This window comes from Cetorhinus maximus, chromosome 7 (assembly GCF_964194155.1).
Source record: "Cetorhinus maximus chromosome 7, sCetMax3.hap1.1, whole genome shotgun sequence".
NCBI classification, from domain to species: Eukaryota; Metazoa; Chordata; class Chondrichthyes; order Lamniformes; family Cetorhinidae; genus Cetorhinus; species Cetorhinus maximus.
The window spans coordinates 111,530,369-111,554,150 of record NC_135885.1 but is presented as its reverse complement, the minus strand read 5'-3'; the positions used below and the strand labels follow the sequence as shown (position 1 = coordinate 111,554,150).

At 43.3% G+C, this 23,782-nt stretch overlaps 1 protein-coding gene across 3 annotated transcripts in view; it reads right to left on the bottom strand.

The window, feature by feature from the left end:
- abcc4 (ATP binding cassette subfamily C member 4 (PEL blood group)) overlaps nucleotides 1-23,782 on the bottom strand; it is a 405,942-nt gene that overhangs the window by 180,057 nt on the left and 202,103 nt on the right. For 2 of the 3 annotated variants that reach the window (XM_078545915.1, XM_078545917.1), the window contains exons 15-17: nucleotides 21,266-21,472; nucleotides 16,308-16,448; nucleotides 1,860-1,897 (exon numbers count right to left, since the gene is read on the bottom strand). In XM_078545915.1, coding sequence (XP_078402041.1) covers nucleotides 1,860-1,897; nucleotides 16,308-16,448; nucleotides 21,266-21,472 — 386 coding nt within the window. The remainder of the gene's footprint in view (nucleotides 1-1,859; nucleotides 1,898-16,307; nucleotides 16,449-21,265; nucleotides 21,473-23,782) is intronic. The other variant, XM_078545916.1, reaches the window with a different exon arrangement.

Genomic DNA, 23,782 nt, shown 5'->3' with positions numbered 1-23,782 from the left:
GCCGAGGGCACTACCCTGAGGACATCCTGCAGTGACGTCCTGGAGCTGAGATGACTGACCTCCAACAACCACAACCTTTGTGCTAGGTATGAATCCAACCAGCGGAGAATTATCCCCCTGATTCCCATTGACACCAGTTTCGTTAGGGATCCTTGATGCCACACTCAGTCAAATGTTGCCTTGATGTCAAGGGCAGTCACTCTCACCTCACCTTGGGAGTTCAGCTCTTTTGTCCATGTTTGAACCAAAGCTGTAATGAGATCAGGAACTGAGTGACCCTGGCAGAGTCCAAACTGGGTATCAGTGAGCAGGTTATTGCTAAGCATGTGCCGCTTGATAGCACTGTTGATGATCCCTTCCATACTTTACTGATAGTCGAGAGTAGACTGATGAGGCAGTAATTGGCCAGGTTGGATCTGTCCTGCATTTTGTGTACAGGACATGCCAGGGCAATTTTCCACATAGCTGGGTAGATGCCAGTGTTGTAGCTGTACTGGAACAGCTTGGCTAGGGGTGAAACAAGTTCTGGAGCACAAGTCTTCAGTAGTTTTGCCGGAATATTGTCAGGGCCCATAGCCTTCAGTGCCTTCAGCCGTTTCTTGATATCATATGGAGTGAATCGAATTGGCTGAAGACTGGCATCTGTGATGCTGGGGACCCCTGGAGGAGGCTGAGATGGATCATGCACCCTACACTTCTGACTGAAGATTGTACCAAATGCTTCAGCCTTATCTTTTGCACTGACATGCTGGGCTCACCCATCATTGAGGATGGGGATTTTTGTGGAGCCTCCTCCTCCAGTGAGTTATTTAATTGTCCACCATCATTCATTACTGGATGTGGCAGGACTGCAGAGCTTAGATCTGATCCGTTGGCTATGGGGTAGCTTAGCTCTTTCAATCACTTGCTGCTTATGCTGTTTGACATGCAAGTAGTCCTGTGTTATCACTTCACCGAGTTGACACGTCATTTTTAGGTATGCCTGGTGCTGCTCCTGGCATGCCCTCCTGCACTCTTCATTGAACCAGGACTGATCCCCTAACTTGCTGGTTATGGTAGAATGGGGGGTATGCCGGGCCATGGGGGTTACAGATTGTGTTCGAGTACAATTCTGCTGCTGCTGATGGCCCACAGCGGCCTATGGATGCCCAGTCTTGAATTGCTAGATTTGTTTGAAATCTATCCCATTTAGCACGTCGGTAGTGCTATATGGGATAGATCTTTGCCAAAGATCTTTCTTTCGTACATATGTGCAAGTGTCCTAAGTGTAGCATTCCTCTGCTCAAAAGCCACAACATTTGACAACTTATTCTCTCTAGGATAGCATACTGCAAACACCATAAGCCTAGCTTCTGATACTACCATTTTTGTGCTGCGGTATTCACCAGTCCTGCAACATTTGTGCACCAACGATTGACCACCCACAATGCGGGAGGAACAGAATGAAGCATTAGAGGAACACTTTGTGGGTCTGGACGGGTCAGATTGACACCTCTGATAAAGACTAAATGAACAATGCATGTCACAGATGCTCTTGGAGAAAGTAACAATGTGAGATAACAGATGCATATTAGCATTGAGAGAATTTTACAATCCGAGGATAGGTAACATAATCTACAGTCTGTGCTAAAAGACATTGATAAAGCCAGGACAAAGTACACAGAGGGCTAATAAAACTTGTGGAAAAGAAGGAATATGTACTCTTTCATTGTGTAAACCTTCACCTTACCCATTTCTTGGTTTCAAAAACTTTGAAAAGGTACTCAAGGTAGAGACAAAGTTGTGAATAACCTTCTAGTACCGTTCAGGATCACTCCAATTCAAAACAGACAATACAATCTCAAAAGAACCATTCTTACCAGTAAGACAGCCACCAGTCCTGAAGTATATAAGAGACCTGCAGCAGAGGGAAAGGAAATCTAGTAATCAGGTTTGAATAGGTAAATTATCAGATTTAAAAGCTCATCTGATTAAACTTAATTTCCAATAACGAATGCAGAAGATAGCAATCTTGCACAATACAAATAAGATCTCTGCACCCGCCCAAAGTTTGCATAACAATGTTGACTATGAAATTTTTAAAGATGGACACCTTATTGGCGGGAATTTAACAATTATGTACTTAGATTATCTGAGTATCCATTTTAAAACATGACAGCTACAGATGTGTGTATTAGGGCAAATTGAACAGTTAGGCAGGGGTACAAGAAAACCAAAAGTGAAATTGTTAATTTTTATAGTATTACAGCCAACACATTATAGGCGATATGGCTGACATTACAAAACTGTAACTAAAGTCAGAGTCAAAACGGCAAAGAGAGAAGCTGTTCGACCAGTTGAGTCCATGTTGGCTCTCTGTAGAGCAATCCAATCAGTCCCATTCCCCCGCTTTATTTCTGTAGCCCTGTAAGTTTATTTCCCTTAAGTGCCCATCCAATTTCATTTTGCAATTATTCAGTCTCTGCTTTCACGATCCTTGTGGGCAGCAAGTTTCAGGCCATTACCACTTGTGTAAAAAACGTTCTCCCCAACAACTCCACTGCATCTTTTTGCCCAAATCCTTATATTTACACCACCTAGTACTTGTACTATCAGTTAATGGGAACTGCTTTTGATTGTCCACCCTGAACTGTGATAATCTTGTAAACATCTATAAAATCTCCTCTCAATCTATTTTGTTCCAAGGAGAACAATCCCCATTTCTCCAACCTAACCTTGCAGCTAATAAAAGTTGAATTGAACAAAACTGTCTCCATGGAAAAACTTATTGTATTGTACTACATTTTAATCAAGATTCAGTGTTCAAAGTATACTGTGACATCTGTTCCAATGATGTAATCTTCTACACCAGCGATTTGGAGATGTCTTCTTTTTCTCTCAACCGAGGAATCCTCCCCCTCCACCGCAAACATTGGTTGGCAGGACCCTCGATTGTGTCCACAATATTTCCCACAATTTTGCTCTCATCCCTTCTCCTTGCTCCAAGAACAACAATAGGATTCCGCTTGTTCTCACCTTCCACCTCACCAGCTTCCATGTTCAACGGATTATTTTCCATTATTTCTGCCACCTCCAGCGTACTGCCACCACCAAACACATCTTCCCCTCCCTTCAAGGAGGGAACATCCTTGATATCCTGGTCGTATGCTCCTCAATCACTGCCAACAGCCTGTTCCCTTCTCACTGCACGTTTCCATGCAAATGCAGGAGATATAATATCTGCCCTTTTATCTCCTCTTTCCTCACTGCCCAAGGCCCCAAGCAATCCTTCCCGGTGAAGCAGCAATTTATGTTTACTTCTTTCAATTTAGTATACTGCACTTGCTTCTCACACTCTGGTCTCCTCTACATTGGGGGAAACAAAAGGCAGATTGGGTGACTGCTATGCAGGACATCTCCATTCAACCGGCAAGCGTGAACCTGACCTTCCAGTGGCCTGTCATTTTAATTCTCCACCTTACTCTCCCACTGACATCTCTGTCCTTGGTCTGTTGCACTGTTCCAGTGAAGCCCAACATAATTTTGAGGAACAGCATCCCGTCTTTCGATTAGGTTTTACAGCCTTACGGATTTGTCATTGAGTTCAACAATTTCAGGCCATAAACTTTGTCCTGACATTTTGTTTCCTTTTCATTGCATGTTTCTGTTTTTCTTTTATTTTGTTTTCAGATAGAAGCACACCTACTCTAGGCCCTATTTTTTTCACAGAATCACAGTGCAGAAGAGGCCTTTCGGCCCATCGAGTCTGCACCGACACATTTGAAACACCTGACCAACCAACCTAATCCCATTTACCAGCACTTGGCCCAAAGCCTTGAATGTTATGACGTACCAAGTGCTCATCCAGGTACTTTTTAAAGGGACGTGAGGCAACCCGCCTCCATCACCCTCCCAGGCAGTGCATTCCAGACCATCACCACCCTCTGGGTAAAAAAGTTTTTCCTCACATCCCCCCTAAACCTCCTGCCCCTCACCTTGAACTTATGCCCCCTTGTGACTGACCCTTCAACTAAGGGGAACAGCTGCTCCCTATCCACCCTGTCCATGCCCCTCATAATCTTGTACACCTCGATCAGGTCGCCCCTCAGTCTTCTCTGCTCCAACGAAAACAACCCAAGTCTATCCAACCTCTCTTCATAACTTAAATGTTTCATCCCAGGCGACATCCTGGTGAATATCCTCTGCACCCCTTCCAGTGCAATTACATCCTTCCTATAATGTGGCGACCAGAACTGCACACAGTACTCCAGCTCTGGCCTCACCAAGGTTCTATACAACTCCCACATGACCTCCCTACTTCTGTAATCTATGCCTCAATTGATAAAGGCAAGTGTCCCACATGCCTTTTTCACCACCCCACTAACATGCCCTCTGCCTTCAGAGATCTATGGACACACACGCCAAGGTCCCTTTGTTCCTCAGAACGTCCTAGTGTCATGCCGTTCATTGAATACTTCCTTGTCAAATTACTCCTTCCAAAGTGTATCACCTCACACTTTTCAGGGTTAAATTCCATCTGCCACTTATCTGCACATTTGACCATCCCGTCTATATCTTCCTATAGCCCAAGACACTCAACCTCACTGTTAACCACCCATCCAATCTTTGTGTCATCCGCAAACTTACTAATCCTACCCCCCACATAATCATCTATGTCGTTTATATAAATGACAAATAATAGGGGACCCAGCACAGATCCCTGTGGTACGCCACTGGACACTGGCTTCCAGTCACTAAAGCATCCTGCTGTCATCCCCCTCTGTCTCCTACAACTAAGCCAATTTTGAATCCACTTTATCAAATTACCCTGTATCCCATGTGCATTTGCTTTCTTTAAAAGTCTCCCATGTGGGACCTTGTCAAAGGCTTTGCTGAAATCCATATAAACTACATCAACTACACTACCCTCATCTACACACCTGGTCACCTCCTCAAAAATTTCAATCAAATTTGTTATGCATGACCTCCCTCTGACAAAGCCATGCTGACTATCCCTGATCAAACCTTGCCTCTCCAAGTGGAGATAGATACTCTCCTTCAGAATTTTCTCCAATAGTTTCCCTACCACTGACGTGAGGCTTACTGGTCTGTAGTTCCCTGGCTTATCTCTACAACCCTTCTTAAATAGCGGAACCACATTAGCTGTTCTCCAGTCCTCTGGCACCTCCCCTGTAGCCAGAGAGGAATTAAAAATTCGGGTCAGAAACCCTGCGATCTCCTCCCTTGCCTCCCTCAGCTGTCTGGGACACAAATCATCCAGACCTGGAGATTTGTCCACTTTTAAGCTCACCAACACCTCCAATACCTAGTCACTCCCTACATCAATTTGCTTAAGAACCTCACAGTCTCTCTCCCCGAGTTCGATACCTTCATCCTCATTCTCTTGGGTGAAGACGGACGTGAAGTATTCGTTCAACTCTCTAGCGATGTCCTCTGGCTCCACCCATAGATTGCCCCCTTGGTCCCTTCTGGGCCCTACTCTTTCCCTGGTTATCCTCTTCCCATTGATATACTTATAGAATATCTTGGGATTTTCCCTACTTTTACCAGCTAGAGCTTTCTCATATAGAGCTCTCTCCTAATTGCTTTCTTAAGCTCCACCCTGCATTGTCCGTACTCCACTAATGCCTCTGCTGATCTGCTTCCCTTGTACCTGCTAAAAGCCTCTCTTTTCCTTCTCATCGTAACCTGAATATCTCTCGTCATCCATGGTTCTCTGGGCTTGTTACTCCTTCCTATCGCCTTAGAGGGAACATGTTGAGCCTGTACCCTCCCCATTTCCTCTTTGAACACCCCCCACTGTTCCTCTGTAGATTTCCCCACAAGTAACTGTTTTTGTTTCTTTTCTTGCCCATTGCCATTCCCTTTGACCCTGTAAGACTAACTCTTCTGTTGTTCAATCTCTCCTGACTTCCACCCTTTCAGACCTTCCTTTGTCCTTGTCCCACACACCCCTTGCTCAAACCCTGTTACAACTCTAACGTTTCCCAGTTCTGACGAAAGATCACAGGCCCAAAATGTTAACTGCTTCCCTCTCCATGGAGACTTCATGAGCTGCTGTGTATTTCCAGCATTTTCTGTTTTGATTACAGTATTATTAGGTTAGTTAAGGAAGTGAGGCAGATGAAAAAAAAATAAAAACAGGACAGATAGAGAAAAGCAAAGCTGCAAATAGCTACTTTTGAAACTTAGAACATCCCAATGTGATAAGGAGTAGATGGAAAGTTGAGGGAGATAAGTAAAGCCAAGGCAAAAAGTTAGACAGAAGAGGTAAAGACATTTAATGAGGAGTCCACCTTAGAAGGACTAAGGCTGTCACAATGGAGTAAATACAGGTATCGGGGTGTGGGTGCTGCATAGAAGCCCGAAAATCAGAGAATGACAGGATCTGGGAAGAGCATAAAACTGAATGATCTTGTAGAGGTAGTGTGGGATGAGGCCGCAGGAGGATATGACAGTAATAATGAAAAGTTTAAATTCAATATGTTACATAAAAACATAAGTAACAGAAGCAGGTATAGGCCCATCGAGTCCGCTTTGCCATTCAACATGATTATGGCTAAACATCTAGACCAACTCTACTTTCCCCACACTATCCCCATGTACCTCAATTCCCTTAGTACACAAAAATCTCAGTCTTGAATATACTCATGAACTGACCATAATTGGGTCCGTGGGACAGGAAAAGACATTCAGAACTTTTTTTTAAAGTTGATTTCCTGCTTAACCAAGAAGACGGTGGCTGCAAGTCACATGACCACAGGGTTGGCCCTTTGTCTGGGAGCTGCCCCCAGGAGTTACAAGAACCAAAGAATTATTTTCTCAGCTGGTGGTACCTCACACCTCATTGTATAGACCTCTTGTAATCACAAAAACCAGGAGGCTCGCACATTGAAACTCATTATGCTTGCAGAGCTGCTAACCAGCTCATGCACACTTGGGAATGCCCAGACCAATTTCAGAAGGTAACCAAACGGACATCATTTGCATCTGATAAGCTAACCTTGCTAGTGAAGTCAGTGGGTCTGCCTAGACAACGGCTTCAATAACTCTTTTAACAACTAACGACTGGGACATTATCAGTCCTGAAATCAAAAGTCCGTTCCAGACACTGGATGAGCATCCCTTTTGGAAGTCACTGTGGAAAAGGTAGTCACATGACTTGAGTGACCATTTTGAAATCACTATATGCATTTGAGAATTGGGAAATTCTCAGTCTGCTATTTTAGCATCAACTGGAAAGAATTCCAGCCGCTCAGCTGAGCAAGCAGTTGGCTACCATCTCTCAGCTTCTCAAAGCCTGTCTCTGGTAGAAGATTTCTTATCATCACCTGCAGAACCAACCCAGTCTCTGTGTACCTACTTCATCTGCAGTATCCACACCAACTGCAAAGTGAACATTACAACGCCTGCCTTCAGCCAGCTGAACTCAAACACCGACATGAAAGAATTCCTCATTGGACTCTGACTCTGGAAATCACATGAACTAATATTAATTTTGTGGTCCTCACACTGTTTATATCTATAGTTATAAAACTCCTTTTTCTATCACCACACCCCCCGACCCCCCCCCCATTTTATTGCATGTGTGTGTGTGTGTGTGTGTGTATATAGTGGAGTGGGAAGTTGTGAATACTCCTCCCCCAGATTTTGAATGTTAAATAAACTAACCTTTTGACTTAATCATAACATACAAGTTTTTTGCAGGTTATTAGTAAATTGAATCACCTACACCGAGGGTTTGGGAAAACACTCCACTACGTACTTCAAAAATAATTCAAAACACCTTCTGCTTATGGACAGGTGGCAAGAGGAAATCAGTGCAGTTTGCCTATCTCTGTCCTGTCCGCAAAAGCATTCACAGTCCTCTAAGGTGGAGAATTCCAAAGATTCAAAACCTACTGAGTGAAGAAAGTTCTCTTTATCTCAGACGTAAATGGCCAATTGTTTATCCTGAGACTATGATTCCGCAGTTCTAGACTCTCCACCTAAGGGAAACAGCAATGGGATCACTTCTCATTCTTCAAATCTCCAGAGAATGATAGATCTATTCTACTCAAACTCCTATCATAGGACAACCGTTTCATCCCAGGAATTAATCTAGTTAACCTTTACCAGTTATCAGCTGAAGCCTGGCTGTTGCCTAGGTCTTACCGCATACACGAAAGGACCGCTTTATTATCTGAGAATCTGTGAATCAGTCTGAACACCGCTATCATCAGCATGCAGGTTCATCCCTCTATAGCAAGTATATCTTTACTCAGGGAAGGAGAATAGAGCTGTTCATAGCACTCCAGGAATAGACTTCCTCACTCTTATGTTCTAGCTCCCTTGCAATAAAAACAAATGTATTATTTGCTTTCCTAATTGCTTCCTGTACTGGCATGTTTACTTTCTGTAATTTATGTACAATGGTTTCAGTGTGACTTGGAAAAGCTAAGTGAGTGGGCAAATACATGGCAGATGCAGTACAATGTGGATAAATGTGAGGTTATCCACTTTGGTAGCAAAAATAGGAAGGCAGATTATTATCTGATTGGCTATAAATTGAGAGAGGGGAATGTGCAATGAGACCTGGGTGTCCTCGTATACCAGTCGCTGAAGGTAAGCATACAGGTGCAACAGGTGGTAAAGAAGGCAAACGGTATGTTGGCCTTCATAGCGAGAGGATTCAAGTACAGGAGCAGGGATGTCTTGCTCCAATTATACAGGGTCTTGGTGAGACCACACTTGGAATACTGCGTGCAGTTTTGGTCTCCTTATCTGAGGAAGGAGGTTCTTGCTATAGAAGGGGTGCAGCGAAGGTTTACCAGACTGATTCCTGGGATGGCGGGACTGACATATGAGGAGAGATTGAGTCAGTTAGGATTATATTCACTGGAGTTCAGAAGAATGAGGGGGGATCTAATAGAAACCTATAAAATTCTAACAGGACTAGACAGGGTAGATGCAGGATATTCCCGATGGAGGGGGTGTCCAGAACCAGGGGTCACAGTCTGAGGATACGGGGTAGACCATTTAGGACTGAGATGAGGAGAAATTTCTTCACCCAGAGAGTGGTGAACCTGTGGAATTCGCTACCACAGAAAGTAGTTGAGGCCAAAACATTGTATGTTTTCAAGAAGGAGTTAGGTATAGCTCTTGGGGCAAAAGGGATCAAAGGATATTGGGAGAAAGCGGGAGCAGGCTATTGAGTTGGATGATCAGCCATGATCATGATGAATGGCGGAGCAGGCTCGAAGGGCTGAATGGCCTACTCCTGTTCCTACTTTCTATGTTTCTATGACACCACATCCTTCTGAACACCAACATTAACTAGGTTCCTACCTTTTAAAAATATTTTGCTTTCCCATTCTTTCTACCAAAGTGGATAATTTCACACTTCCCATGTTAAATTCCATCTGCCACCTTCAGGCTCAATCACTTAACCTATCTATATCAGTTTTTAGCCACTTTCCTTCCTCCTCACAGCTTACTTTCCCACCTAGCTTTGTATCATCAGCAAATTTGAACACATTGAACAAGGCCAGCTCATCTAAGTCATTGGTTGTATTTACATAGATTGTAAATAGCTGAGGCCCAAGCATTGATCCTTGTGTCACTCTGCTAGTTACATCCTGCCATCCTTAAAATGACCCCTTTTATTCCCTAATTCTGTCCATTAACCAATCCTCAATCCAAGCTAATATATCATTCCAAATCTTATGTAAAACCTCTTATGTAACACCTTATTGAATGCCCATTGAAAATGCAAAACACAACTACTGGTTTCCCTTCAGCTAACTTGCTAGTTTATATCTTCAAAAGCTACTAATGGACTTGTTGTTGTTGCCTTGGTGAAGATTTTACGGGTGATTAATCTGGGGATTTGTTTAATAGTTACTATGGTAGTAATTTCTAGATATGTATGTGTTTAATACCTTGTAAAATTAATAAATGTTTAATTTAAATTGTATAAAAAAACCTCTTGTGTGGGTCTTATTCCTGAATTTAGAGCTGCATCTCAAACATACCAATTGAAAATATAGGTTATGACAGTTGTTTAAAGTTTCCCTCTGGGATTTTAAATAACTCAGCCTTTACCAAACTGCTGTGACATAACATAATATTTGTTGTTTGTTTATTCTCCATTCTATTTTCATCTTCTGATTTTTAAAATCCTCCCAATCCTCAGGCTTAGTACTCTTTTTACCAACATTGTAAGCCTCTTCTTTTAATCTAATGCTATTCTTAACTTCACTAGTCAGCCATGGCTGTATCACTTATTGAGTGGAGATTTTATTCCTCAAGGGAATAAATATTTGTTGAGAATTATAAATTATTTCTTTAAATATTTGCTATTGCTTATCTACAATCATTTGTTTTAATTTAATTTCCCAATCTATTTCAGACAACTCACCTCTGATACCTCCGTAACTGGTTTTGCTTAAATTAGGACACCAGTTTCGGACTTAACCACACCACACTCTAACTCAATACAAGATTCTATCATATTTTCTTTACTCTCATTACAAGATTACTAATTAACCACATCTCATTAAACAATATTAGACTGAAAATAGCCTGTACCCTAGTTGGCTCCTCAGCATATTATCCTAGAAAACTGTCTCAAATGCATTCTATGAATTCATCCACCAGGCTACTTTTGCAAATTTGGTTTTCCTAGACTTTTGGAAGGTCAAAGTTCCCCAGGATAATTGCTTTACCCTTGTTATACACTCCTGTAAATTATTGATTGATACACTGTCTAACAGTATTATTACTGCTGGTGGGGGTGGGGGGTGGAGGCAGGTAGTGACTATAAACCACTCCCATCAGTGTTTCCTGCCCTTTCCTATTTCTTAGCTCCATCCATACTATTCTACATCCTATTTTCTGGGCTAGGATCCTTTCTCTCTACTGCCTATCTCATATTTTTTTTTAAATAAGGCTACCCTCCCTTTCTATTTTGCCTATCTTTTTCAAAATTCAATTACACTGAAATGTTTAATTCCCAATCTTGTTCTCCCTGCAACCACATCTCACTAATGGCTACTACATGAAACCTATTTGTCTATATTTATACCATTAGCTTACTTATCTTGTTATGAATGCTTCGTGCATTCAGACATTGCAGCTTTAATTTTTCCTTATTGCTATTTTCCCTGGTGTGGCTTTATTTGTTAATGCCCTATTATCATCATTAAATGTTGCCTCTTTGTGACATAGGCCGGGATTTTCCGCCCTGTTTGGGGCGGGTGTATTCAGCAGTGTGATCGGAAAATCTCGCAAGAAGGCCCTAGTCGTGATTCCCGGCGATGTAAATCCAGGACGCGATTGTCCCCTCCTCCCATCAATGATGGGCCATGTTTCCCACCATCAAAGGTCGGGAATTTAATTTTCATAAAATTGCATCTCATTATTGGGCCACACACTGGAATCATCCCCCCACATCAGATTTAAATAGCATGTCGGTGTGACTTCAGAATGGCGTGATTTACAACTGCCTTTAAAAGGCATGGAGCTGGTGACCTGAACTTTGAGGGCAATTAGGAGGTGAATGCATACGACTTAGCACAGTGCTCACAAAGATCCCCCACAGGAATTCAAGGAAGAGGCGCCACAGATTCAGCAGGGGCGGAGGGGGGAGGGGGGGTGCGCGGGTCACAAACAAGTCTCCAAAGCAGCTTCTTCCCAGTGGCTTTCAGTGTGGTGCTGGGGCAAGGGCTCCAGTGTGTGGGGGTGGGCAAGGCAGCACAGACTGACGGAAGTACACAAGCATATGCCGGTAGCGGTGGAGGGGGAAGAATTGATCAGGCGCTTGGCAAAGCATTTCAAGATTGAGCATTCTTCCGCAGCTGAGACTGTTCAGCCTCAGCTCCATTGATATGCTTGGAGTCTGGCTTCTGAAACAGCTGTGCCCTGTCAAGCAACACAAATTCTTGATGGTGCCACTGATTGCTCCTGAAATTATGACCCCTTGGGCACAGGCTGCAAAATAATCTGAGTTTTTTTGGGGCTGCAGAACAATTGGGTGATTGGGTAAGTTAGAGGATCCCCTTGCTAGAGGTGGGCATAGAACAAACACTAAGAGAGGTGCTCATAACCCATTGCTTTGTAGTTATTCAGACCCTCATGGTCCAAACTAACTGTGCAGCCTTGGAGTGCACGTTAAGATAATACCTGCACCTGAGCTGAGAGCACAGGATGCAGTCGAGTGGCCGAAACTGTTGTCACTCGGTCATGTGGTGTGGAGCAGAGATGGGTGGAGTATTGGTCAGGCATCAAGAAAGCCAAACACTGGCCACCAAGTGGTGGCTAGAACTCTCTGGCATACGTGAAGGGGCCTTGAGACGCAGCCGCCGCCGGAGGCTTCATTTTGTGCAGGGACCAAGGTTTCACTTCTGAATGACACAAACACACATCATAGCAAGGAGTCATAGACAAGGGGACATGATTATGAGTGTATTTACATTGGTGAACATCATCTACAAATGATTAAAACTAGGGCCCAGGTTGTGCAACTGGTGTTAGCTGTGGCTCAGTTCATAGCACCCTTGCCTTTGAATCAGAGGGTTGTGGGTTCATGTCCCACTCCCGGAAAAACCAAGAACTGTGATTGTACTCGAAAGAAGTTGCAATCTGTGACTGTTGGTAACTCGAAAGAGTTTCCTGCCCCATTTTAGAGGTGTCAGCTGTGGCTCAGTTCATAGCACCCTCGCCTTTGAATCAGAAGGTTGTGGGTTCATGTCCCACTCCTGGAAACCAAGAACTGTGAATGTACTCGAAAGAGTTACAATCTGTGACTGTTGATAACTCGAAAAGGGAGGTGTCAGCTGTGGCTCAGTTCATAGCACCCTCGCCTTTGAATCAGAAGGTTGTGGGTTCATGTCCCACTCCTGGAAACCAAGAACTGTGAATGTACGCGAAAGAGTTACATGCGATCTGTTGATAACTCGAAAGAGTTACACCATCCTGGAGGTCTCAGCTGTGGCTCAGTTCATAGCACCCTCACCTTTGAATCAGAAGGTTGTGGGTTCATGTCCCACTCCCGGAAACCAAGAACTGTGAATGTACTCGAAAGAGTTACAATCTGTGACTGTTGATAACTCGAAAGGGGAGGTGTCAGCTGTGGCTCAGTTCATAGCACCCTCACCTTTGAGTCAGAAGGTTGTGGGTTCATGTCCCACTCCCGGAAAAAAAAAGTCAAGAACTGTGAATGTACTCGAAAGAGTTACATGCTGGTGGATGTTAGGAGTTTGCCCACTAACCCTATTCCAAAACACAGTGTCTGGTAAACTTTGGGTTAGAATTGTATTGAGGTGTCAGCTGTGGCTCAGTTCATAGCACCCTCGCCTTTGAATCAGAAGGTTGTGGGTTCATGTCCCACTCCCGGAAACCAAGAACTGTGAATGTACTCGAAAGAGTTACAATCTGTGACTGTTGATAACTCGAAAGGGGAGGTGTCAGCTGTGGCTCAGTTCATAGCACCCTCACCTTTGAGTCAGAAGGTTGTGGGTTCATGTCCCACTCCCGGAAAAAAAAAGTCAAGAACTGTGAATGTACTCGAAAGAGTTACATGCTGGTGGATGTTAGGAGTTTGCCCACTAACCCTATTCCAAAACACAGTGTCTGGTAAACTTTGGGTTAGAATTGTATTGAGGTGTCAGCTGTGGCTCAGTTCATAGCACCCTCGCCTTTGAATCAGAAGGTTGTGGGTTCATGTCCCACTCCCGGAAACCAAGAACTGTGAATGTACTCGAAAGAGTTACAATCTGTGACTGTTGATAACTCGAAAGGGGAGGTGTCAGCTGTGGCTCAGTTCATAGCACCCTCACCTTTGAGTCAGAAGGTTGTGGGTTCATGTCCCACTCCCGGAAAAAAAAAGTCAAGAACTGTGAATGTACTCGAAAGAGTTACATGCTGGTGGATGTTAGGAGTTTGCCCACTAACCCTATTCCAAAACACAGTGTCTGGTAAACTTTGGGTTAGAATTGTATTGAGGTGTCAGCTGTGGCTCAGTTCATAGCACCCTCGCCTTTGAATCAGAAGGTTGTGGGTTCATGTCCCACTCCCGGAAACCAAGAACTGTGAATGTACTCGAAAGAGTTACAATCTGTGACTGTTGATAACTCGAAAGAGTTACACCATCCTGACCTTTAATCACATTTTGGTTTAATGTTTATAAGGTTCCTTTAAAGTTTTTCCTTGATTTTACAGCTGACCTGACTTAGGGGCTGTGCTTGATTTATCCCTTATTTTGTTAATTTAGTTAATTGTTTTAACTTGAAAAGAGTTACACCATCCTGACTTTCTTAAACCTGCCGCTACATCTTGGTGTATCCCCAAAATCCACAGCAGAGTTGGAGGCGGCTTTCTGACTGCTACACTCTGTTGTCTGTAATGACACTGGCGGGCATCCTCTGGGGGGCCGAGACCTGGAGGGCCCTGGCCTGCTTTCGGGGTCCTGATGTGTGGCACTGCCATCCTCCTCGGCCTGTGGAGCTGGAGCTGCTGGGGTCACAGGAGGAGGGGTCTCGGATGGGCTAGTCACTCCTTGAGTCACCTGCGTGGATGGCCCTGGGTTGTGCACCTGCAGATCCTCCTCCCTATGGGTGCCTGAGCGTCCCTGGTTGACTCCTTGTCAACTGGAGCAGCTGGAGTGAGCTTGAGATGCCCCACCCGCCTCTCATGTTAACACTGATGGGATGCCTCAGCGATGGAGTGCAGCTCCTGCAGCAGTACAGGACCGATGTCCATGGTGGCCGCCATCCTTCCTTTGTTGACCTTGGTGCATTGGTATGCTGGCGCTTTCACCTCGGTCTGCAGGCAGACCGATTCCTCCATCATGCCTTGTGATCTGAGGAGTTCAGCAGACATAGCTTCCCAATGTTCTAGAGATTGCCTTTGCAGCTCCAGCAGCTGAGGTATGACCGAGTCCAGAGGCTTATCATCTGACTCAGACTCAGCAGATTCATGGCCTCCAGCTGAGTGCCGGTACCCTTGGATGTCCCTGTCTCCGCCTGCCATGCATCAGACAGTGTGCTGTGCTCATCAGATTGTGACCCTGAGACTACTCTAGAACTAGGTCCCACCGAGGTGTGTGTCTCTGCGCTGGTGGAGGATATGGGCGAGCACTGAGACGGATCTTCAATTAGGGTGTCATCAGAATCCATTTCCGAGGTGTCTTCAGGGCTTGAGTCGAGGGCCTGGCTCATGGATGCCCTCGGATGCTTCCTAGATGTGCCTGCGAAAGAAAGGAGAGATCGTTAGTGCATGGCAGGGGACTGCAGAACATGAGACATCACTCACAGTGTGGTTGTCTGATGGGCGTTGTAGTGCAGGATTCCCACTTGGTTGAGTGCCGCTGACCTCATCGTTGGCACAGGAATGGTCCACATCCTCACCGGTCAGGTGGATGGCTCTATTCTCAAAGTCGGTCAGGACTCTCAGTTGAGGCTTTCCACACCTGGTCTGGGACCTCTCCCTTTTTTTATAAGCCAGCTTGTCCTGCATGAAGACAGATGAACACCTGCCAGGCTAGATGGGAAGGATGCCTTGCATTTGTAGATGGTGAGTGGGTGGGGTGAGGACACAATCCGTAGAGGAGATGATAGTGTATGTGAGAGAGTGAGTGGTGATGTCCCTTGAACTAGCAGTGACTGAGGTCCCTGCGGATGTGTGATGGTTTTAAATTTCAAACAATGTTTGGCAGTTAACTGTCAGTCAGTTAACTGATGAATTCTCCATGGCAGTGCCTCTACCAATTAGAATCCAGTTGCCAACCAATCAGCACTCTCTTCCCATACAGTATAAAGTTGTTGCTTCCCCTGACATTGATGTTCTTGCGATTGTCCTGATAAGCGCAAGCTGAAAAGCTCCAATAAAATGTCTTTTTTCAGCAATACTCAAGTTTTGTACTACCAAACGATTTCAATTTTGTTTCCCCAATGTCCAATTTGGAAACATTCACTTGTACACAATTTAAAATTAGTCAGAGTCTAACAACAAAGATCAAGCAAATTGAGAAGTTAAAGATGGGCTTTGCCAGCAAACATATGGAAGCTGACCCATGTCTGTGTCATTGAGGACAGCATATTGATGAGGAGCCAAGGATAGATCTTTGAGGAACTCCAGAGGTGCATGAGCAGAGGTGGGAAGAAAAGCTCTTAAGTTATAGCAGCAACACATTATTTTTAAAAAGAACTAACTGCTCAAAACACAAGAAAAATATGACACATACAATACAGAAGACAAGTCACTATTTTTAAGCATCATTAGTGATATCTATAACTAGTACAATTTGCATTCGTACAATGATCACTTACATGTGCCAAAAAATTGAGAATGATGACAATCAACATCATAAAGCCACTGGCTCCTGCTAGAAAATACTTCTTATAAACTTTAAAACCAATTGATCCCTCGGAACGACTCTCCTCTGGCACTGCCGAGAGTACGGATTCTCCCTGTCAGACAAACAAGTCATATAACATCATGAATCACAGATGACAACTCTCAGATATTCACAATGTCTGAGAGCCATATGACAATACAATTATTAATATAACTTCAAAAGATTGTAAAAAATAATCTGCAAGTTGGTGACACCACTTTCAAACACAGCCAGAAAACTGAAAACGTCATTTAAATCCATAAAGAAAACCAATGAGACTGAAAAGACACTGGCAGCTAACATAAAAGGGAATCCTAAAATCTTCTGCAGGCATATAGTTAAGAGTGATAAAAGGAGCAGGGGACGTATAGGGATCAAAATGGGTATTTATGCATGAGCACAAGGTATGGTTGAGGTGCTAAATGAACAGTGTACATTTGTTTTTACTGAGGAAGAAGGTGCTGTCAAAGTGACAGTGAAAGAGGAGGTAGTTGAGACGCTAGATGATCCAACGATTGATAATTACAAATTTTACATCCTTGTTCAAAAAGGGTACAAGGATCAGCAGTAACTACAGGTCAGTCAGTTTGACCTCAAGCGTTTAGAAACAATAATTTGGAACAAAATTAACAGTCGCTTAGATAAATGTGGGTTAATTAATGACAACCAGAATGGATGTGTTAACGACATGTATTGTAACTAAATTGATCGAGTTTTTTGATTAGGTAGTAGAGAGGGTTGATGAGGGTACTGTGGTTGATGTGGTGTACATGGACTTCCAAAAGCCGTTTGATAAAGTGCCACATAATAGGCTTGTCAGCAAAATTGCACCCCATAGGATAAAGGTACAGTGGCAGCAAGGATACAAAATTGGCTCTGAGATAGGAAACAGTGTGCTGGTGAACCCAGGGGACAGTATCTGGTGGGGTTCCCCAGTGGTTGGTATTAGAACCACTGCTTTTTTTGATCTAGATTAATGACTTTGGCAGGGCACAATTTTGCAGGCCAACATTTGAAAACGTGCGGATGACACAAAATTTTGTGAACTCTGAGAAGGATAGTGATAGAGGACATAGACAGGCTGGTGGAACAGGCAGACGCATGCCGATTAAATTTAATGCAGAAAAGCGTGAAGTGATAAATTTTGGTATGAACAACAAGGAAAGGCAATACAAAATAAAGAATACAGTTATAAAGGGGGTCGAGGAGCAGAGGGACCTGGGGGTACATGTACAAAAATCACTGACGGTTGTAGGCAGGTTGAGAAAGTGGTTAATAAGATACACAGGATCCTATAAATAGGGACATAGGGTATAAAAGCAAGAAAATTATGGTGAACCTTTATATAACACTGGAGTATTTTGTCCAATTCTGGGCACCATACTTCAGGAACGATGTAAAAGCATTGGAGAGGGTGCAGAAAGAATTTGTCAGAATGAAGTCCCTCAACCCTGGAACCAGTTACAAGGATAGACTAGAGAAGCTGGGGCAGTTCTCATTGGAGAAGAGAAAGTTGAGAGGAGATTTGACAGAGGTGTTCAAAATTATGACGTGTTTGGGCAGATTAGATAGGGAGAAATTGTTCCCATTGGTGGAAGGGTCAATAACCAGAGGACACAAATTTAAAATGATTGGCAAAAGAACCAGAAACAATATGAAGAAAAATGTTTCTTTGCGCAGTGAGTGGTTAGGATTTAGGATGCACTACCTGAGAATATAGTGGAGGCAGATTCAGTCATGGATTTCAAAAGGGTATATTGGTTTACCATCTGAAGAGAAAAGATTTGCAAGGCCATGGGGAAAAAGCAGGGGAGGGGGACTTGCTGAGTTGCTCCAGCAAAGACAACAACAACTTATATTTATACTGTACCTTTAACTTAATAAAACACCTCAAGGTGCTTCACAGGAGCATTATAAAGAATATGACACTGAGCCTCATAAAGAGATATTAGGTTAGATGACAAAAGCTTGGTCAAAGATGTAGCTTATAAAGAGTGCCTTAAAGAAAAGCAAGGTGGAGAGTTGTCGGGAGGGAGTTCCAGCGCTTGGGGCCAAGGGAACTCGAGGCATAGTCACCAATGGTGAAGAAATTAAAATTGGGATGCTCAAGAGGCCAGTCTAGAGCCAACAAATGCATGAATGAGGGTCTCTGCAGCAGATGAGCTCAGACAGGGTTGAAGTCAGGCTATGTTACAGAGGTGGGAGTAGGTGGTCTTAGTGATGGCATGAATGCATGCTTGGAATCTCATCTCAGGGTTAAATGCGCCACCAAGGTTTGAATTCATACTGTTGCCAGGGAGACAGGTGGAATTGGTACCAAGGAATAGAGTTTGGAACGGGGACCGAAAACACTGACTTCAGTCATCCCAATATTAAATTGGAGTAAATTTCTGCTCTTCAAGTAGTGGAGGTCAGATAAGAGTTTACAATATAAACAGCAATAGAGGAGACAAGAGAGGGGGTGGTGAGGTACAACTGAATGTCACCAGCATACATGTAAAAATTAATGCTGTACTTTTGGATGTTATCAAGGGACAGCATGTAGAAGAGAAATAGGAGGGAGTCAAGGGTATATTCTTCAAGGATACCAAAAGTAACTGTGCAGGAGCTGGAAGAGAAGCCGTTGCAAGTTACACTCTGGCTATGATTAAATAGATAAAAATGGAACCAGGTGAGAGAAGTTCCACCCAGCTGGATGACAGTGGGGAGGTGTTGGGAGGACGATGGTGTGGTCAACTGTGTCAAAGACTGCAGGCAACCGAGAAGGATGAGGAGGGAGAGTTTACCTTTGTCACAGTCACATAGGGTGTCATTTATGACTTAGATAAGAATTGTTAGGGTACTTATTGGATTTGGGAGGCGACAACATGTTCAAGGACTTTGTAGGGGAAACAGAAGTTGGAGATGGGGTGGTAGTTTGCAGGGAAGGTGCAGTCAAGGGTTGGAATTTTGAGGGGACGGGGGATGATGACAATTACAAAGGAGTGAGGGACAACACCTGAAGAGAGAACTGTTAACAATATCGGATAACATGGGAACCAGAGAGGACGTTGGGTGATCAGCAGTTTAGTGCAAATAGGATCAAGGGAGCAGCAGGTGGGTCTCACGGACAAGATAAGCTTGGAGAGGGCATGAGGGGAGATAGGGGAGAAACTAGAGAAAGATGCAAGTTCAGGGCAGGATGGAGCATTAGTAGACATGGACACAATGGGTCAAATGGCCTCCTTCTGTGCTGTAAGATTCTGAGTGGTGACAGAAAGAGGTGAGCCAGAGTTTCTTGGTAGTAGGCTATGGAACTTCCTGGATAAAGTATGCTAGAGGAAAGACAGCTCCTGGGACAGAGCAGAAGTGTGCAACTAGAAGCATTCACCAGGGCTACTTGCAGGGTCATAGATAGTAGCACTCTTTCCCATCCCCTGACCCCCTCCTGCATGGTAAGAGAATAACCTTCCTCTTCTCACTTCTCACACCACCCAACCACACACCCACCCACACAAGCAACCACCCATCCATTCGGACCCACCCAACCACATACAGAACCACACACACATCCCACCCACACCCTCACCCAAGCACATACATATATCTATCCACTCACCCTACCCACACAAACACACACAGAACACTGAACACCTAAACTTCTTGACTGGAATGACAAGTATTTTTTGCTTATGCTAAGTCAATGGCTCTCTAAGCCACTTTGACCAATGTTTGGAATTTCCATCATAAGCTGTTCCTGTTTACACCAGCCTCTGGTACCATAGCTTCCTTGTTTCATGAGTTGTTGCCATCGCCTGGCAGGTATACTTCACATCCTTGCTTTTATTTAAAACTATTCATATTATTCAGAAGAATGTGGCATAGAATAACTGAGGTGCAGAATATCAGCTGGAAGAGTACCTCAAATCTAAGGGAGCTCACTGACAGAGCAGCAAACAAATTAAGTTCCTGAGAAATCAACTGCCTTGGTAGTTTGCAATGGTGTGCTCTGTAAGCCGGTGTCTTCTGCACATAATGTGCACCAAAGAAGAAACTACACCTGCCAGAGAGGAGAATTGGAGGTAAGGGAAAGCAACAAGGCTAACAGCTATGAGGGGCAAGGGGTGAGGATGAGGGACAAGGGCGAGGATGAGGGAAGTGAGGCAAAGGTCAGGATGAGAACGAAGAGGATCATGATGGAAAGAAGGGTGAGGAAGATGAGAATGACAATGGCACCTATAAGGAAGAACAGATGGCGAAAGGAGATGACTAGCTGCTAGAACATTGTGATGACAATGATGATGACCATCCTGGTGCTTTGCTGCAACCATTCACCATACTTTCATCATTCGATCTCTGTTATTATGTTCCACTACATTCACCACCCTAGCAAAGGGTTTGAATATGGTAGTGCAGAGCGGGTCAGTATTGGAGCTTAGAAAACAGAACATTTCACTAGTTCTACAGAATCATAGGAGTTAGTGAGCTGTTCTCAAGAGCCATGTATAACATCAAAATAAGTGAGCAAATTTAAATTTCCCATGTGAGCATAACATATTTCATACATTTGAGTCTACTCACTTAATCCAATGCTAGGAATTGTCCTAGTGAACCCTCTCAAGGTTTTAGCTTTCCCTGAACTGCAGGATGTTGCAGAACAAGTTGAATTTAACTCAGGATCATGAGTGAAGCAGCCACCTATGTATTATGGTTCATTAAGTCTCATTTTTCATCTAAATACAGACAGTACTAATAATGTATTGTGCATTTCTGCTAAGGTTTTTGATTTCAATTGATTTGATGATGCCTACTCTACTCTAAACAGTTTAGTTCCAGAAAAAACCCTTCTATTTTCAAATTGAGTCTATTCTCATTCATGTTTGTCTGATGTTTCATCTAAATTTTACTTACCGGTGGTTCACATGAACCTTCTTTATGTGATTGTGTTGAAGAACCCAAGGACAAAACTGAGGTCTCAGAAAGCGTGCGTTCCTTAATTATTTTTGTGGCAGAATGAGAATCTGTCTGTTCATCTTCTTCATCTTGTTTCAGCAGAGAAGAAAAATCAACTCCAGAATTTAATAGTTGCTTGAAAGTTCCCTTTTCAACCACTCGACCCTGAAATTAATTTCCAATAAGTAATTTAATCACACAATAGCTAATGAGTGAATAAACTACACCACATTCAGAGAGAGTACAGTATTATTTCGCATCTTTTATTATTGATGTGCAATACTTTTAAAAAGACTTTGAAATTTAAGGAGTGATTTCCCACTGAGAGTGTATACGTTTTTTTTAGTTATTCATGGGATTTGGGCTTCGTTGGCTGGGCCACCATTTATTGCCCATCCCTAATTGCCCTTGAGAAGCTGATGGTGAGCTGCCTTCTTGAACTGCAGTCCATGTGGTGTAGGCACATCCACATTGCTGTCAGGGAGTTCCAGGATTTTGCCCCAGCAACAGTGAAGGAATGGCGATATATTTCCAAATCAGGATGGTGTGTGGCTTGGAAGGGAACTGCTGCCCTTGTCCTTCTAGATGCTAGTGGTCGTGGGTTTGGAAGGTGCTGTCGAAGGAGGCTTGGTGAATTCCTGCAGTGCATCTTGTAGATGATACACACTGTTGCTACTGTGCGTCGGTGGTGGAGGGAGTGAATGTTTGTGGATGTGGTGCCTATCAAGCAGGCTGCTTTGTCCTAGATGGTGTCAAGCTTTTTGAGTGTTGTGGGAGCTGCACTCATCCAGGCAAGTGGGGAGTATTCCATCACACTCCTGACTTGGGCCTTGTAGACGGTGAACAGGCTTTGGGGAGTCAGGAAGTGGATCACTCGTCGCACGATTCCTAGCCTCTGACCTGCTCTTGAAGCCACAGTATTTATATGGCTAGTCCAGTTCAGTTTCTGGTCAATGGTAACCCCCAGGATGTTGATAGTGCGGGATACAGTGATGGTAATGCCATTGAGCATCAAGGGGCGATGGTTGGATTCTCTCTTGTTGGAGATGGTCATTGCCTGGCATTTGTGAGGCACGAATGTTACTTACCACTTGTCAGCTCAAAAGTATCTTTATAAAATCCTGTTTCTTATCACAAAATCATGCCCAACAAGAATACATATTGGGAATTTGAACAGTCTCCACAATTATTGAGCCATTAATTTCAATGCATGGGAATTTATGGAAACACATGCCCCAAATTCAGATATGCACCCCTCGTGGATGAGGCAGCTGATTTACTGAAATTACTCCTGTATTGTAAATATGAAGGAATTCTTCATCTGCACTAAATATTTTCCAAATAACTTGCTTGGGAATCTCACTCTATAGCAAGAATAGTTTGGAAGCAAGAATACACTGAAGCTGTATGAACTGACAGAGTTATGCAACTTAAAAAAACTAGGTTCAATGATGGGAATTTCTTCACCCATCATTTTTTGTGGGGCGGGTTTGCTGAGAAGAGGTGTGTCAACAATGGCATTACATTGTGCAGAATAGGTCCAAATTAAACAAGTGAAGAGGAAACTAGCACATATCTCCACCATGTTATTACAATTACGCAGCTCTTCCTTGAGGCTTATCCCTGCCTAGCTGATGCTCTTAACTACAAAGCTGAAAAAAAGAAATCTTTTAATTAAGAGCTTCCACCTCACTTCAGGTCAATCCACATCCAACAACCTGCTCTGAAAACTCTGCTCACACTTTTGACAGCTGTGAAAAATTGCTCACAGCAGCTGAGACAATCCACAACATTCGAAAACAATCAACATTCTAAATAAAACAATACACCTCACTGTTTGAAAAAAAATGTCAATTCACCCCATCTCCCAATGTTAACAGATCCTTCAAAAAAAATTCTAGGATCCGGTTGCAGATCCAGATCATTACCCAAAACTACTCAGTTCTTCTTTCGGTCTTATGGTATAAGTACCAAGTTTTGTTGAAGTCTGTCAAATAGCTTTTGAGATGTATTGTTTGCAGAAAAATTGACTAACAAATGGGGCAAAACCATTACTTCTGCCCACTTTCAGTGGCAGAGTTTAAAAAAAGATCAATTTGCCCTAACTCCCAATGTTAACGAATCCTTTAAAAAATTCCAGAATTCGTATCCACAACTATGCACCAAGTATTGTTGAACTGGTCTGTTAATTTTTGAGATATAATGCTTATAAACAAACAAACTAACAGAGGCAAAAACATTCTGTACACCTACAGTGGCGGAGGTAAAAATAATAGTGGATAGTAACACTAAAGAAGTCTGAAATTTTCAGTAAATTAAAACCAATGTTTTTAGTTTCAGTTATTTAACTTTCTTACAAAATAAAGTGACATCAGCATAGGAGAAGCAGTTAGAGTGCCACAGGGTTCAGTGCTGGGGCCGCAATTATTTACAATATATATTAATGACTTAGATGAGTGAAGTGAATGTACTATT